General features: G+C 35.9%; 1 protein-coding gene across 2 annotated transcripts in view; it reads right to left on the bottom strand.

Moving 5' to 3' along the window:
* ECHDC1 (enoyl CoA hydratase domain containing 1) overlaps positions 1-16,851 on the bottom strand; it is a 45,830-nt gene that overhangs the window by 14,028 nt on the left and 14,951 nt on the right. For both annotated transcript variants that reach the window (XM_008564965.1, XM_008564959.1), the window contains exons 3-5: positions 12,659-12,801; positions 1,464-1,516; positions 396-476 (exon numbers count right to left, since the gene is read on the bottom strand). In XM_008564965.1, coding sequence (XP_008563187.1) covers positions 396-476; positions 1,464-1,516; positions 12,659-12,801 — 277 coding nt within the window. The remainder of the gene's footprint in view (positions 1-395; positions 477-1,463; positions 1,517-12,658; positions 12,802-16,851) is intronic.

The following is a 16,851-nucleotide window of genomic DNA, read 5'->3' as shown; positions in this document are numbered from 1 at the left end:
TGAACATATGAAATGGATCCCAGGAAAGCTCTTTTTATTGGTAAGAGGACAGCTATAGCAGTCTCTCTTTCTCCATTCTCTTTTCCCTTTTTTCAGTTGTTTACTTTCCTTTGTATTATTCTTTTAAATTTTAAAGTTTCACATATTTCTTTAGGTTTCCTCCACAGAGGTTTTGCTACTATGGATTTGATTTATTCAAAAAATCATTGTGTTTTGTTATTTTTTTTGAAATGCATAGCAATTATACTAAAGTTATTTTAATGACCAATGAAAAGAAGATGTATACTAATTGATTATTCTGTTTAAGTATACATAAAATATTGATATTAAGACAAAAAATAAATTTGAGCATGTTAATTATATTTATGCAAGAAGTAATGCAATTTTCATCCTACCTGAAATCACATGCTGTAGTAAATTCTGCTCCTCCACCCAATGCTCGCCCCTGAACCAGCGCGACACTTATTAAAGGAAGTCTGTATATTGAAGGAAAAAATGGATGTTAACATTTTTAATTTCAATATTAACTTACAAATGTTATTTTTAAAAAATCTTAAAATGCAATGGAAACAAAATTACTGCACTGTGTTTATAATAACACACATCAAAGGTTAGTGGAACCTGTGCACCATACTAAGAAAAACAGTATGATACTAAAGCTAATTTATACTAAATGCCATGTATAAGTTTATCAAAACACCTCCCTGAATCATCATATATTTTTAAACTGTAGCCATATTGTAACTTCCTTCCAAATAAATGGATGCTTTTGTATAATTTATCACTCCTGGAACTTCTCAGCAGCTGGCAATAGGAAATAATTCAATGTGATATTGTCTTAGTCCACTTTTATTGCTACCAGGTTAAAGGGGGGAAAATTAAGGCTGTATCCAATGGGAAGAAATGTGATACAGGAGAGAGCTCCAAAGCTGTCTTATGAAGGTTCCTATCAAAAATTTTCTCATTACTGCTTGAAATGATCCACAGACTAATCCTATAAAAGGCATGATTTTGTGGTAAAAATAATCTTGTATATCTTCTGCTTTCAAAGCCCACGTTGCAAAGTGTGCAAATACTATAAGGTAAATCTAAAATGTTTTCAGAGTATCAAATTCTTTGTAAGTTCTAACCAAAATGCAAAGCTACAGGTCTAAAGTAATTGAAACTTTCTTACACACCACTCCCATGTCTATTGCTTACTATAACTAGTTATACACACTCTCTACGGAAAGGGCTATGTCTTAAATTCTTTTTATCCCTCATTTCTCTTCTTAAAATACTTGTGTTTACTTCACTAACATTAAAGTAAATGACCGTCCTGATGGCACAAAGAAATAGTTCACCATTAGATTAAATGTAATTTGAAAATCAGCTATTATTTTTTAACTGGTGCAAATAATGAAATAATAAAGGACAATTTTTGGTCTTGTAGAAATCATATTTTAAAAAGAAAGATACATTACCTCATAAATCTTGTTAAAGTGTTTTGCATGAACATACATAAGGCCATTCCATCCTTTAAATAAAATAAGCACAAACATAAAGTTATAATACAAATATATTACATAAGAAATTTTTTAAAAATTCAGGTGTAGATAGTAATGAAAACAAAAATATTTCTAACTTTTTATTTATTTTAAGTTTATTTATTATTATTATTTTGCATTCTATGATGTTACAGAGCAGTTGGGGGAAGGGGAAAAAGGGAAAGGGAAGTTAATAGTGTGGGAGAAGGAGGAAGGAGGAAGGAGGAGGGGTGGGGTTGAGGCCTGTGGCACCCCCCTCATTCCTCCATGGTAGACCAGGGGGCTTCCAGTGGCGTCTTGGTCATTGCGGGACTGGGTGCAGATGTCAGGGGGGTGTGGCTGATGCCCTTGCCCCCTCATCACCCCAGCTCAGGAGCCCAGGGTGCTTACTGCAGTGGCTTGGTGGTCATCTCTGGGCTGGTTGCAGGTGTTGGGGGGCGTGGCTGAGGCCCCCAGCCCTCCATACTCCCTGGCTTGGCAGTTCAGGGGGATTCTGGTCCTTTTAGGTTTTATAGGTGTTCTTTGATGATGTGAGACCTTTACTAGTCAATATCAAACTTTGTCTCTGGTTGTGGGTATTTTGTTTTTTCTTCCAGTTCTGTGTTGGATTATTTGATGTTCCTACCACTTAAACTTTGCACTAGAACTAATTAGTTGTCCTTTGCTTATTTCTAAAATGGAGGAACTTCCTGGGGGACCAGTATACTTGAGCCCTGTGGTTGAACTAAATTGCTGCTTTGCTGCTGATTCCCTAGGGAAGGCTTTTTGTGAAGCTCAAGTATTAATGGTTGACTTTATAGTACTTCCTGCTCTTGTGAGATCTAGTACACCTGGGTTGTGTAGAAACTCTGGTCTGGGCCTGAGTCTTTTCAGCAAACTGCACCCCTGCAGTTCTGTATTCCTGACCAGTCTCCACTGAGTGGGCCTGTGCTGACTGGGGGGCAGGTCAGCTGTCCTTGCTGTGCCCCAGTGTTCCCCCAGCGGGCCTGTCTCCCCCACTGCCTGTGTTGCAAACACTTCCCATGGCACAGACCGTGCGCCAGTCTCTTGTGATGACTCACTGACCTCTGAGTGGATCCTTTTTTTCAGTTGTTGTGGCTCCTCGGTCTTATGTGGGTCCACGGGAACTGTTAGTCTTGCTGGCCTGGGGGCCACCAAGGCCCTCTCCTCTCCTGCTGCCTCCAAGCAACTTCATCCAAAGGGCACAGCTGCAGCTTCTGCCAGCTTCTGCTCTGTGCACTCACCAGCTCCAGCCTTGAAGCAGCTGGGGCCTGAAACGGTTGGAGTTCTTTCTTTCTCTCATCGTGGACTCTCCTGTCTTCATGCACTCCATAGGTCTCTCCTCCTCTTCCCCTGAGCTGTAGTAGCCCCAACTTGGCTGTTATTGCTTTTTATTTATTTATTTATTTATTTATTTATTTATTTGACCAGTAAGGGGATCGCACCCCTCGGCACAGTGTGGTCTGCACCACGCTCAGCCAGTGAGCGCACCGGCCATCCCCATATAGGATCCGAACCCGCCGCCTTGGTGCCACCAGCACCGCACTCTCCTAAGTGAGCCATGGGGCCAGCCCTGTTATTGCTTTTTAATTGTTGCAAATTGGTTGATTTGTGGGAGAGAGTGACACTGGCGACTGTCTATTCTGCCATCTTGACTGACTAGACTAACTTTTTATTTAAAAAAGGTTTTTATTTAAAACTCTTTGATGTTGTCTGAAATGTAAATGATGCCATATTTGACTCTGTTGATATACTAGGGTTCCTTGAGCTCAGCTTTATATGAGGTATTAGTCAAGACATGTATGAGAGTCAGATGACATACCTAGAACAGTATGAAGTTCAACTCAAGGTAATTTGGGAGTAGGAAGCATAAGATATACCCACCTAATATCCCTAAGAAGATAAACATATAAAAGGAGGGAAAAAAGGGAAAAGTTATATTATACTTTGCTTTTTATTTTTGTACTTCTAAGCCTTTTATCTTGGTATCTCCACAAATTACAAATGCTTAAACAAAGTTCTTAAAAGTAGTCCAAACTCATTGCCTCTTCTTTTTTTACCTCACACAGTTTCTTCAACCCAGTGTAATCTGGCTTTCAGGCTTCTTCCCAAAAGACTCTCCTCAAAGGTTTCTAAAAATCTCCTAGTTTTTATTAAATTAAATGACTTTTCCTATTCCCCATCTTTCTCCATAACACCTTTCTTTGATGAGTTTCTTCATTCTCATACTCTCTCTTAGTTTCCAGCAACATTTTACATTCCCAATTCTCTTCCTATTTCTTTGTTCTTTCCCAGTTTTTTACTTGGCTCTTCCTATTCAACTGATCCCCTAAATGCATGTATTTTCAAAAATCCAATTCATGATTCCCTTTCTCTTCTTTATTTACAATTTCTTCCTTGGAAGTTTCATTCACACCCATGATTCAATTATTATTTTTATGTAAATGCTAAAACTTACTAAACATATCCACATTCTGCCAATACCTCAAACTCAGCATGGTAAAACCTTCTGGGAGTAAAAGAGCTGAGTTTGAATCTCAGCGCTGCCATTTTATAATAACAGGAATTTGAGTAAGTCATAACTATGACCTTCAGTTTCCCCATCCATAAGGAATGAGGGATAGAAAAAATTTGTTCTATTTGACTTAAAGGATGGTTGGAAAGATGAAAATGTACCTAGATACTCCGAATTCTGAGTTAGTGGTCCACAAGGCTCAGAACCTTCATATTATCTTTGATGCTTCCATTTCACAATTCTCCCATGTTCGATTAGTTACCAAGTATGTCCCCTCAGTTCTTCCTGTGAAATATTTCCAATATCAATCCCTTCTTTTCCTATTTTCACTGCTCCTGCACTGATTCAGATCTGTGTTACTCATGCCTAGATTTTTTACAACAGTTTTGCTTCCTAACCAATCCCTCTGTATCTCTTAAATATAGCTTCCATCCTACTACCTAATAAACCTTCCTGTAGGATGATGATTTCATATCAACGATAGAATAAAGCCTAAATTTCTTGGTAGGAACTGATTCCACCTGATTCCAAACTATCTTACAAACTTTATTGACTACCATACCCCTCATCCAGGAATCCCACCTTCAGCCACAACAAACTGTTTGCTGTTCCTCTAACACCTTACACTTATTCTTGCTCCTGTGTCTGCTCACATCATTCCAACTATCTGGAATAGCCTGTCCTTGTCTCTACCTATTTCAAGAAATGTCAAGATCAAATAATATTTTCCCATCAAGATTTTCTAAATTCCACCGTAATAGTTTTCTCCTTTGTGTTTCCATTTTTATTTTTTGTACCTTTACTATAGTACGTATAGATTGTCGTGTATGAATTATGTGTTTAGATTTATTGTTAGACACATTATCTATACAAGATGAGGGCTAGGGAACATAATAAGCCCTCAACAATCCTACCAGAGATACAAAACTGCGACCAATATCAAGGTGATCTGATAATAATAAGTATTTTATGAAATGCTTCAGCAAACTGAGAAGAGTACCAAAGAAGAAAGAATTCATTTTAATTGGAGTTGTTTGGAAGGCTTGATAGAGAAGGGGACCTGACATTTGCTAGATCTACACAATAAGTTCCTTGAGGGTGAGTGTATGCCTCCTTTATCCTCAGAATCTAGTAAAGTTTTTCGCACTTAGTAGGTGCTTATTGAAATTAATGCAATCAGATGAATTTTAGATGGAGAACTACATTAATTTATAAAACATATGCAGTGAAGAAAAGGCAAAAGACAATGTGGTAGGAATTTCCTAATCCAAAGTCTTTATCAGAAAGTTCAGTCTATATCACAAAGTGAAGAGGAAATTAATACAAGCACAAAGAGCTAAAAAGCTTTAAAAGTAGACCGATTTACATTCTGTTTAAAAACCTTGTCAATGGAGCCTGCTATATTATCTACATAAAGTAACTTTAACAGGCCTATTTTCTCTTGTTAGATTTTGATTACTTGAAATTCTGACAGAAGTATTGTTAGAAATAAAGGAGAAGCAGGTATTAGACTGCGTACTATATAATTTTCATTCAAAAAGTAAAAGTCAAACTAAAGATGTTTAGAAGCAGTATGAAATAATGGTGAGGAGCACAGACTCTAGAGCCAAACTGCCCAGGTCTGAATTTGGGTTCTACCACTTTCTAGTTAGTTTGACTTTGCTCAAGTTACTTAGCCTCTCTGTCCCTCAATATTCTCATCTGTAAAAAGGTACTTATTTCATTGAGAGGGTTGGTTACGATTAAATAAGTTATGGAACATAAAGAGGTTAGAACACTGCCTGACATATGGTAAGAAAACAAAAACGTTATCTGTCATTGTTATTATTAATAACACTAATAGTACTGGCAATCATAAAATGAGTATGTGTTGGCTTTACATGTATCATAAACTAGAAATTAAATACTGGCCAACATGATCTAGGGAGTAGAAAGACTTAATTAAATTCATCCCCAAAGCTGTTGAACCAACAATGGTTAAATGCTTAATCATCTCACTGGGCTGAAGGAAGAAAACAAGCCAATAAGAGATCAACCCCCACCTGTGCTAGAATAAGTTAGGGGTAAGGAATCAATGAAAAGCTAGACCTGCTCTAATGCGTGAATGCTAGAAGCTGAGGGCTGCCACAGACAGTGATATTTTCTCTCTATCTGGATGATACCCTGAGCTCCAACTCTACTTCTCTAGCTCTTCCCAGTATTAACAAAGATAAGCACAATGCTCAGTAAAAGTGCCAAGAGGAACAAATAATATTATATTTATTCTAAGCCACATATATGAGTGGAAAAATACCCAGCTTGTAAAAGTATCTTATCCTAGGACCATAAGTGAGCCTCTTAAGTATTTGTTGTATGGATTTATGAATTTCCTCAACATATATGGAAGGATTTAGAGAAAATTAAAATAGCTTCCCTATAAATTAATAAGGCTAAAATGGAACTGTACAATAGTAGTAGCAAACACAAGAACTCTGGGGTCACTAGAAATCTAAGCAACAGAGAACTAAGGAGCAATAGATTTGCAGGAAAGTAATGAGAGGTCAGGGGGTAAAGGAGGACATTACCTTCAAATTAGATTGAGAGTATAAGGGTTTCTAAAATGCCAGACTTTTCCTTGATGCATTATACCCACTCATTGGAGATTAAGCAGGTTTTTATTTTCCCATATCCTAATACTTATAATTGGACTTTTGATTACTATTTACCTCTGAAAAGAGACTTCTTGTATCTACAGAACATCTGTGGCATCAAATCCAAATCTTATAATCGGTTAATATTTACATAAGATTTTTTTCTATTTGATTCTTTTCTCCTTCCCATAACTTTTCAGGGCCAGTCATTTTGTTATGCTAGTCCATCTCCTGGCTTCTACCTTCACAGCCAAGAATTAACTGCCTAAAAGGGACAGTTGGAGCTCTTTTCCTGCTCATTACACAAAAGATGCCAAAATGAAACCAACTTCTTAAGGGATGAGTTACACTTAAATAAAATTTTTTAAAGTGATAAATTAAAAATTTTGATAGTTGTTGATGCTGTTACAGATATATGAGGGGTTCTTTTTGTTTGTTTGTTTTTAACAGGCTGGGCATTTTTCCACACAGGATAAATGTTGCTTTAAGTAAGTATGATGTTAAAAGTTCCTTTTGGTACTTTGGCTGAGCATTGTGCTTATCTTTGTTGATACCAGGAAGAACTAGAGAAATAGGGTGAGATCCCAGAGTATCATCCAGACAGGATGAAAATATCACTGTCTGCAGCAGCTCTCAAAACCTTTTTAGCACTTCCTAGCTTCCAGCATTCATAGAGCAGGTCTAGCTTTTCAATAGTCCCTTACCCTTAACTTACTCTATCACAGGTGGGGGTTGATCTCTTATTAGCTTGTTTTCTTCCTTCAACCCAGTGAGAAGACTGGGCTTTTGTTTATGTTTGGCATTTTCACTAATAAAAAGTGTTTTAAATTTTGAAAAAATACAGTGGGAAAAACAATCATATTTTATTTTAAAAAGCCATTTAATAAACACTTTCAAGCATTTTATTATAATTGGAAGAGAATGTAATTCAATTACTAAAAGCATCATACATTCCAGTTATCTCATTGTCCTCAGAAAAGCAAATTCATCAAATAAGCTGTTGTTAGTGATGCATCTGTAACAACAAAGAGTGAGTAAGTTGGGTAAAGAAAAGCCTCATTGAGAAGAAAACTGTTTACAACTTAAAGTTATGTTGAGAGTCTCAGAATGTCTCAGCTGTGAGGGGCAGATGTATACATGTGCGGCTGCAACTCATGTACATGCATGAGCCTCAAATGTCTCAAGTCCTTTTAAATTTCAGTTTTACACATATTTTCAGTTACTTCTCAAGTATATACTGATATATTCTACATGAAAAATGGAAACAGTTATCAAGAACTTCACATATACTGTTTCTTTAAAATCCTCATTTGAAGGCTGGCCAGTTAGCTCAGTTGGTTAGAGCTCTGTGCTCTAACACTGAGGTCAAAGGTTATAATCCTGGTACCGGCCAGCTGCCAAGAAAAAAACAGACAAAAATAATAAAGTCATCATGGGCCGGCCCGTGGCTCACTCGGGAGAGTGCGGTGCTGATAACACCAAGGCCCCGGGTTCGGATCCCATATAGGGATGGCTGGTTGGCTCACTGGGTGAGCGTGGTGCTGACAACACCAAGTCAGGGGTTAAGATCCCCTTACCGGTCATCTTTTAAAAAAAAAAAAAAAAATAATAATAATAAAGTCATCATGTGACAAATATACCGCATACTTTATACATATTACTATGTTTCTTAATATTATACATAAGGAGAATTTATTCAAATTGTTTATTTTTAATGCTATGTATTTCCTATACTATGACTAGGGAGATTTCATGAAAGTACAATAAATGCTACCCTGGGAAATGCTTTAAATAAAATAAGTTATTTAAACTCCAACTGAGGTTCTAAGCATACTCATTGTAAAGCAGACTCACAATTCCAGATTTCTTGATTAAACTGGCAGAAATATATAGCAACAAGTGATGGACACTTGTGGTGACTTAAAGCATCAGGGCCATACCACCTTAGTACTTAGCTGTTGATCAAAAGATTTACTGCAGGCATTGAAGAGCAGATTACTTGGAGAATGTCTATACTAGAAAGAATCAACTTTACTAAGTGATCCCTTACTTGAATAAAAACTCTCTCTATACATGCTTCCCTACATGACTTATATCAGACCAACAATGTATACATGAAACAATTAGCATGTATTCACTTCTAGCTTTTACATATATAGGAAAAGAAGTCTGGTCACATGATCTAGAGACAGAAACAACCTTCTAACTAGAAGAAAATAAGTAAATAAAATAACCATTCAACTTTTAAAGATGTTTTCCTACTCAACTTATATCAGATCCACAATTATCTATTATCTCATTTCATCTTCACAGTTTCTTTCATGAACTACATAAGGTGATTAGTAATACAACCATTCTAGAGATGAAAAAAATTTGTGTGTATATACATATATATATACACACACACAAACACACACAAGTGACTTGCAGGTCACATAGCTAATTATCAGTAGAGCTTGGGAAATAATCCATATGTTCAAATTTCCAGCTTAGTGCTCTAACCATTGTGATGCATTACAAACTTAATTCTAGTAGTGGGGCTTCAAATTATGTATTATCTTGCGGGTAATGTTTATTAATATCTCAAAACTTTTAAAATAAAATAGCTACCTTTTACAGACACAGTGTTAGTAGGTATTTTATATATAGTATCTTGAATCCTCACAATAGTTCTGTGAAATATATATTATAATCCTCACTTACAGATTAAGAAAATAAGACTTAAAAAGATTAAGTGATTTACCCAATCACTTGCTCAGGAAGTGTTAAAACCAGCATTCAAATCTAAGTCTATCAAAGTCAGTGCTATGATTTACCAAAAGAAAAATTTTTCCTCACATATTTATTAGAAATCATATACTACATACAGTGGTATAAGACTTGTAGATTATCATTAGAACTTTATTATCTATATACAGCCCACATCTATAATTAAACGGCAACAAATACTACTTACTTTTTTCTATTTTCATTTCCTTCTTCCTTCCTTTCCTTCCTTTCCTCACAGCCTAGGGGATGTGAGTTTGGGGCTGAATTCAAGAAAAACAGGTTTCTTGGAAGAATAATAGTGGAAGATGATTTGAATTCCTACTTTATCAGAGTAATTCAAAAGCTACTTTTAAAAAATTGTTTAGTATTTGTTGAAGTTTACTACATGCCAAAACTATGTCAGATGCTTTATATATATATATATATATATATATATCTCACGTAAAACTCGTTATCATGAAATGCTAAGGGACTTCCACTTAAAGGAATTCAAATTCCTTATTTTAATGATGACCCTTGGACATTGCTAATCTTCCTGTCCTTCCTTTTTTCAGCCCTTCACACTACTGAAAAACAAACAACAATAAAAGGAGTATTTACATGACTTCTAGAGGAAAGGTGATGATCTTGAATTCCATCTATCATTTTAATATTACCAATTTATATTATGTATTTAAAATCTTACAATAGCTCTTTCTGGTTTACAAAGCACTTTAGTATATATTAGCTAACTCAATTCTCAAAAAGGCTGTGATATAGGTTTTACTACCCCCAAGGAGCTAAAACTAAGAGGAACTTTCTCATTTTGTAAAGTGGCAGATCTGTGTCTAAATCCTACTTCTCATTCTGGATACAGAGCTTTCTTTATCTTTTTACTGTTATGGGTAGAATCAGCTAACCCAGGAATGTGCTAATATCAGTGTACTTGAAAAAGAGAAAGACCCAATGCCCAGATCTTAGTTTCAACACCATTCTCCATCATTCTCCATAACCAGGATTCCTTGGAAAAATCACTGATTCTAGGGTTGGAGCAGGGAAAATACAAGATTAGCCTGGAGTATCTTATAGTACCACACAGTATGGGATTACTCAAAAAACCAAAAAGACAGGGGTGTGTCAAAGAGAGACAGGAACTAACCTGACAGGGTTCCCAATAGCCAAAGCTAGAACAAATTGAGCGTAAAATGAATAATGATATAAAATAAATATCCATGTATACATGCTATTATAAATAAAGGACTGAATAAATAAATAAACATATGAATAAATGCAGACAACACAAATTCTCAAATAATTGACATAGATATGTACCCCCTTCAGTAGATGGAACTTTATTCTGCCTCCCCTGTTGAGTGTGGACTAAACTTAGTGACTTGCTTCCAAAGAGGAGAGTATGGAAAACACAGTAGTCCCCCCTTATCTACCTATGGTTTTACTTTCTGCAGTTTAAGTTACCTGCAGTCAACCTTGGTCCAAAAATAGGGGAGTACAATACAATAAGATATTTTGAGAGAGACCACAGTCACATAACTTTTACTACAGTATATTGTTGTGATTGTTCTATTTTATTATTATTGTATTAATCTCTTACTGTGCCTCATTTATAAATTAAACTTTATCACAGGTACATATGTATAGTAAAAAACATAGTATGAGGCTATTATCTTTTAATTTTATTTTCCCACGAACATTATGAAGTGCCCTCATGCATATATGGTTCAGTACTATCCAAGTTCAGACATCCACTGAGGGCCTTGGAATGTATCCCATGCAGATAAGGAGGGTCTATACTGTAACTTTACAATAGAAAAACCAGGCAAACACTATCCTGGCCAGGTGACCAAGGTTAAAATGAACATTAATAAGTCATGTTGATAGCCTGTCCCCTTGATATGATGTGATGATAATGGCACTTTACCTCTGATCTTCCTATCAGAAACCAATTACCCCAGTAAAATATGAGAAAAGCTTCTGACAAATTCCAGTTGAGTGATATTCTACAAAATACTTGACCAGTACCCTTCAAAACTGTCAAGGTCATGAAAAACAATAAAAGTCTGACAAATTGTCACAGACAAGAGGAATCTAAGGAAACAGGACAACTAAATGTACTGTGGTATTTTGGATGGAATGCTAAAGCAGAAAAATGACAACAGCAGAAAAACTAGTAAAGTACAAATAAAGTGTGGAATTTCTTTTGAAATCACTTTTTTGAAGCATGATTGACATGTTAAAAGGTGTACAAATTTAACATATACAATTTGATGAGTTTGTAGGTTAAGTATATACTCATGAAACTATCACTACCATTAAGGTTGTAGACATATCCACCAACCCCAAAGTTTCCTCCCACCCCCTTCATTATAATTATTTGTGTGTTTGTGTGTATGTGTGTGATAAGAACACAACATAAAATCTACCCCTTAGAAAATTTTAAATATACACCATAGTATTGTTATCTGTAAGCACTATGCTGTACAGCAGATCTCCAGAACTAATTTATCTTGCATAACTGAACTCTGTACCATTTAACCATCACCTCTCTGTTTTCCCCTCTTCCCCCCAGCCCCTGGTAGTCACTGTTCTACTCTTTGTTTCTAAAAGTTTCATTATTTTAGATTCCACATATAAGTGAGAGCATACAGTGGAGTTTCATTAATAGTAAATTACCAGTGTTGGATCATTAGTTGTGACAAATCTGTGTACCATAGTAATACAAGGTGTTAACAACAGGGAAAACAGGATGTGGGATATATGGGAACACTCTGTATACATTTGCAACTTTTCTCTAAATCTAAGGTTATTCTAAATTTTTTTAAAAATTGTTTTTTAAAAAAGAATCAATAGACCTGGTAAAGAAAGAGACAAAGAAGGGGATGAGAGGAAGCAGCAGGGGCAGTACCGAGAGCAAGAGAGAGAGAGAGAATCACACCCTCTGAAAAAACTGAAACTGAGAGTCCTCCGCTAAACCACAGAGAATAATAATTTCAAAGTTTTTAACAAAGAGCACTTTGTAGATATCCTATTGGTAAAACCTTAAGAATTGTTTTCCCTACATCCTTCCGCCTATAATTCCCTCAAAACAAAGCAAAAAACCTTCTGACCCTTTGAAAGCTATTAAAGTCATCACAATAACCATATAAGTAAAATATAGACATCTCAGCCATAGATGTCTGATAAACATGTAGAATCTAATGCATAATCCTCACAACACTTACCTCTGGAGTTCCTAATGCTTTCACAGCATTCAGATCAGATCCTGAAGAGAAAGTATTTTTTGCTCCTCGGACAATGAGGCCTTTCCCCTCTGTCCAATTTTCTAATTCAATCACTTTTTCCAGAAGTTGTAGCATCATAACACCTGCCAGAGAGGGGAAGGGGCAATCAAAAGCACACGTAAGGGACTAGAAACATAGAAATCATTTAGAAATCATAAGGTGTCAAGCAGGATTCTTAGGTGATATATTTTTATAGATATTTACTGAATGTCTATCAAATGCCCATTGTGCTGGTATTATGGCATACACAAAAGAGGTATATATGACAGTCCCTGCTTTAAAAGTTTAAATTTGTCAACGTATCTATGTCTCTATCTAAAGAAATCACAAAAATCTATGAATAGGTAGAAAAATAAAAATATATCATATATATCCTAGGAATAAAAAAATTGGAACGTAGAATATGAGATATAATGACAAAAATATTATTTCTTAGGATAAAGATAAAATATAGATCTGACTTCACAGCAATACATGTTAAATGTCTCAGCAACAAGTTCAACAAGCTCGATGAGTGTTAACATATAACTGTGAGATTTATGATATACTGGACTACGGTATATAGAGATTCCTTATCCTACTAACATCAGAACTAGTGTAATACAATGTTGCTTCAGGAAAGGGGAAGTAAATATCATCTTGTCCCATGGTTGACAAATCATGCTCTGAGGAGCCTGAGGCATGCTATGGAAGTGCTTCACAGGCCTACCAACTACTGATTCTATAATTTATAGATTAGATTGTTATTTTGGTATCATGCTAAAATTCTACTGGAGCTCCTTTATTGTGAACGAATTTAACATAGAAACAGCAGAAACTTTTTAAAGATCTAATCAGTAATTTTTAGATATGCTTCTCTTTGGTGATCTTCCAAGTTCATAATGTTCTGAACATAATTTTATTTTTCTCTGCCTAGGAAATGCTTCAGAAGCCAATATAAAGATCATAATAGAGGATTAAAACTGGCAAATAATCTGTACCACAAGGTTCTAAAACTATATAAGCCACATTAAATTATGTATACTTCTTTAGAATATAAATCCCACAATGTCAAAAACCATTACTTCCTTTGCCATTTTCTGAAATAACTAGTAACAAGGTGTTTCCACAATAAATGTTAAATCAATGTTAGTAACTCACAAATAACTAATGCAGTTATTCTTTCCTTTTTAATTTGTTAATTATAACCTACTTAAAACTGTTACCCTTTCCAAGATGTCTTAGATGCTTTATAAACATTGTTCTTGCTCTCAAATGATTTACAGTCTAGTAAGGAAAACAACAAAAAAGAATCCCACATATTTAGGGTAAGAATAAATCTGTATAGATAAATAAGGACTTTTAGTCATCCATAATATTTAAGCTTCTAAAAAAATAATGCTGGCCTTGAGTATTAAAAAAATCTATACCAGTAGTTAATCTTAAACTTAACTTTCTGACTTTGTAAAATAAACCTTAAGAGTTAGAAGAGACCTTAAAGAGCATCTAGTTGGATGATTTTTAAACCAGGGCTTTGGGGGCTCACTCATCTTCTCCCAACCCAACCTAAACAAACAGAATTACCCAAATCAAAGCAGCTCTGCTTTTATCAGTTTTATAGATTATGCATTATATTAATATTTGTTTCCCCTTGAATAAAAAGTTATTTGTAATTATTCAGTAGTAAATTAAAACTGTTTATCTAATGTAACCTTGTAGAGCAGTCTTACCTTTCTAATTCTATTTTTCTTGGGCTATTATTAAAATTGGATTTACTGGTGTGACCGAGCAGGTAGGCCTCACCGCCACCAAATCCCATCCACTGCACGGCTAAGTGCACACTGACCAGAGACATGCCCCGCTGGAGAGGCCCGAGTCCCACGGAGACCATGTGCTCTGCAGCACCAGCACACAACCGAGCAGGTAGGCCTCACCACTGCTGGTCCCCATCCTCAGCCTGGCCGAGTGAATGCCGACCAGAGAGGCGCCTCCCTGGAGAGGCCAGAAACCCACAGAGGCCACATGTTCGAGGTGCCAGCAAGTGACTGAGCAGACACTGAGGCAGCTGTGCGAAACTGGCAGCCCCAGAAGCATCCTTGCCAGACTAGAGTGTCAAACCAGTGGACCATGAAATCCCTTACCAGAATGACTAAACATCAAAGGAAAGACAACAGAAATATGAAAAATCAAGAAAGTACACCACCAAAGGGTAATAACTCTCAAGCTCTATATCCTATAGAATAAGAAGCCCTTGAAATGTCTGACAAGGAATTTTGAGTGAAAATTCTAAGGAAACTAAATGAGATACAAGAAAACTCAGCTAGACAACACGATGAAATGAGGAAAAGTATACAGGACCTGAAAGAAGAAACGTAAAAGGAAATCAATGCCCTGAAAAAGGATGTAGCAGACCTTGCCAAGCTGAAGAATTCATTCAATGAAATAAAAAACACAACAGAGAGTTTAACCAGCAGGCTTGTGGAAGCAGAAGAGAGAACTTCTGACCTTAAAGATGGGCTGTTTGAAATAACACAGGCAGACAAAAAAAGAAAAGAAAAGAGAATTAAAAACATTGAAGAAACTCTAAGAGAGATATCAGACAACCTTAAGTGCTCAAATATCTGAGTCATGGGTATTCCAGAAGGAGAGGAAAAAGGAGATTGCATTGAAAACATACTCAACAAAACAGTGGCAGAAAACTTCTCAGGTATAGGAAAAGACACAGATCTTCAGATTCAGGAAGCTCAAAGATCCCCAACTGTATTCAACCCAAAAAGGTCTTCTCCAAGACATGTTATAGTCAAATAGGCAAAACTCAAAGACAAAGAGAGAATCTTAAAAGCTGCAAGAGAGAAGCATCAAATCACCTATAAGGGAGCCCCAATCAGACTAACATCAGACTATTCATCACAAACCCTAAAAGCCAGAAAGGAATGGGATGATATATTCAAAATACTAAAAGACAGAGATTGCCAGCCAAGAATATTCTAACCCACAAGGCTATACTTCCGTAATGAAGGGCAAATAGTATACTTCTCAGACAAACAAAAACTGTGGGAGTTCAATACCACACAACCACTCTTACAAGAAATTCTCAAGGGAGTACTGGGTTTGTTACCTGAAAAATGACCAGCACTGCCATAAGAACTCGAGAAAAATCAAAATGCACTAGTAAAATAAAATGCCAACAATGAAGAGAAAAAAAAGTTTACCTACAACCCAAGAAACCAACAAATACAGAAGACAAACAGCAAATCAGAAAGAAAGGAATAAAAGTTAAGACATCCAAACAAAAGTCAATAAAATGCTAGGAGTAAATCAACACTTTTCAATAACAACTCAATGTAAAAGGATTAAATTCCCCAATCAAACAACACAGACTGGCTGACTGGATTAAAATGGAGGACCCAACTATATGCTGCCACCTCACCTATAAAGCCTCACATAGACTAAGAGTGAAAGGATGGAAAAAGATTTACCATGCAAACAGAAATGAAAAACGAGCTGGAGTAGCTATTCTTATACCTGATAAAATAGACTAAAACCATAAAAAGAGATAGTGAGGGCCACTACATAATGATGAAAGGATTGATCCATCAAGAAGACGTAACTATCATAAGTATATACACACCCAATGTTGGAGCAGCCAGATTTATAAAGCAAACTCTAATAGACCAAAAGAAGGAAATAGACACTAATACCATAATAGCAGGGGACCTGAACATCCCATTGTCAATATTGGACAGATCATCTAGGCAAAGAATCAGCAGAGAAACACACGATCTAAACAATACTCTAGACCAATTGGACTTGGCAGATATCTACAGAACATTCCATCCAACAACCTCAGAATATTCATTCTTCTCATCAGCACATGGATCATTCTCCAGGATAGATCACATGTTAGGTCACAAATCAAGTCTCAACAAATTCAAAAAAATTGGAATTATCCCATGTGTTTTTTCAGACCACAATGAATTAAAATTAGAAATCAATAACAAATTCAATTCTGGAAACTATACAAACACATAGAAATTAAACAGCATTCTACTTAATGACATACGGGTCCAAGAAGAAATCAAAGAGGAAATCAAAAAATTTATTGAAACTAATGAAAACAATGATACATCATACCAAAACCTGTGGGATACTGC

This window comes from Galeopterus variegatus, unplaced genomic scaffold, assembly GCF_000696425.1.
Source record: "Galeopterus variegatus unplaced genomic scaffold, G_variegatus-3.0.2 Scaffold193, whole genome shotgun sequence".
NCBI classification, from domain to species: domain Eukaryota; kingdom Metazoa; phylum Chordata; class Mammalia; order Dermoptera; family Cynocephalidae; genus Galeopterus; species Galeopterus variegatus.
Note: the sequence above shows the minus strand (reverse complement) of the source record. Positions and strands in the feature narration are given on the sequence as shown.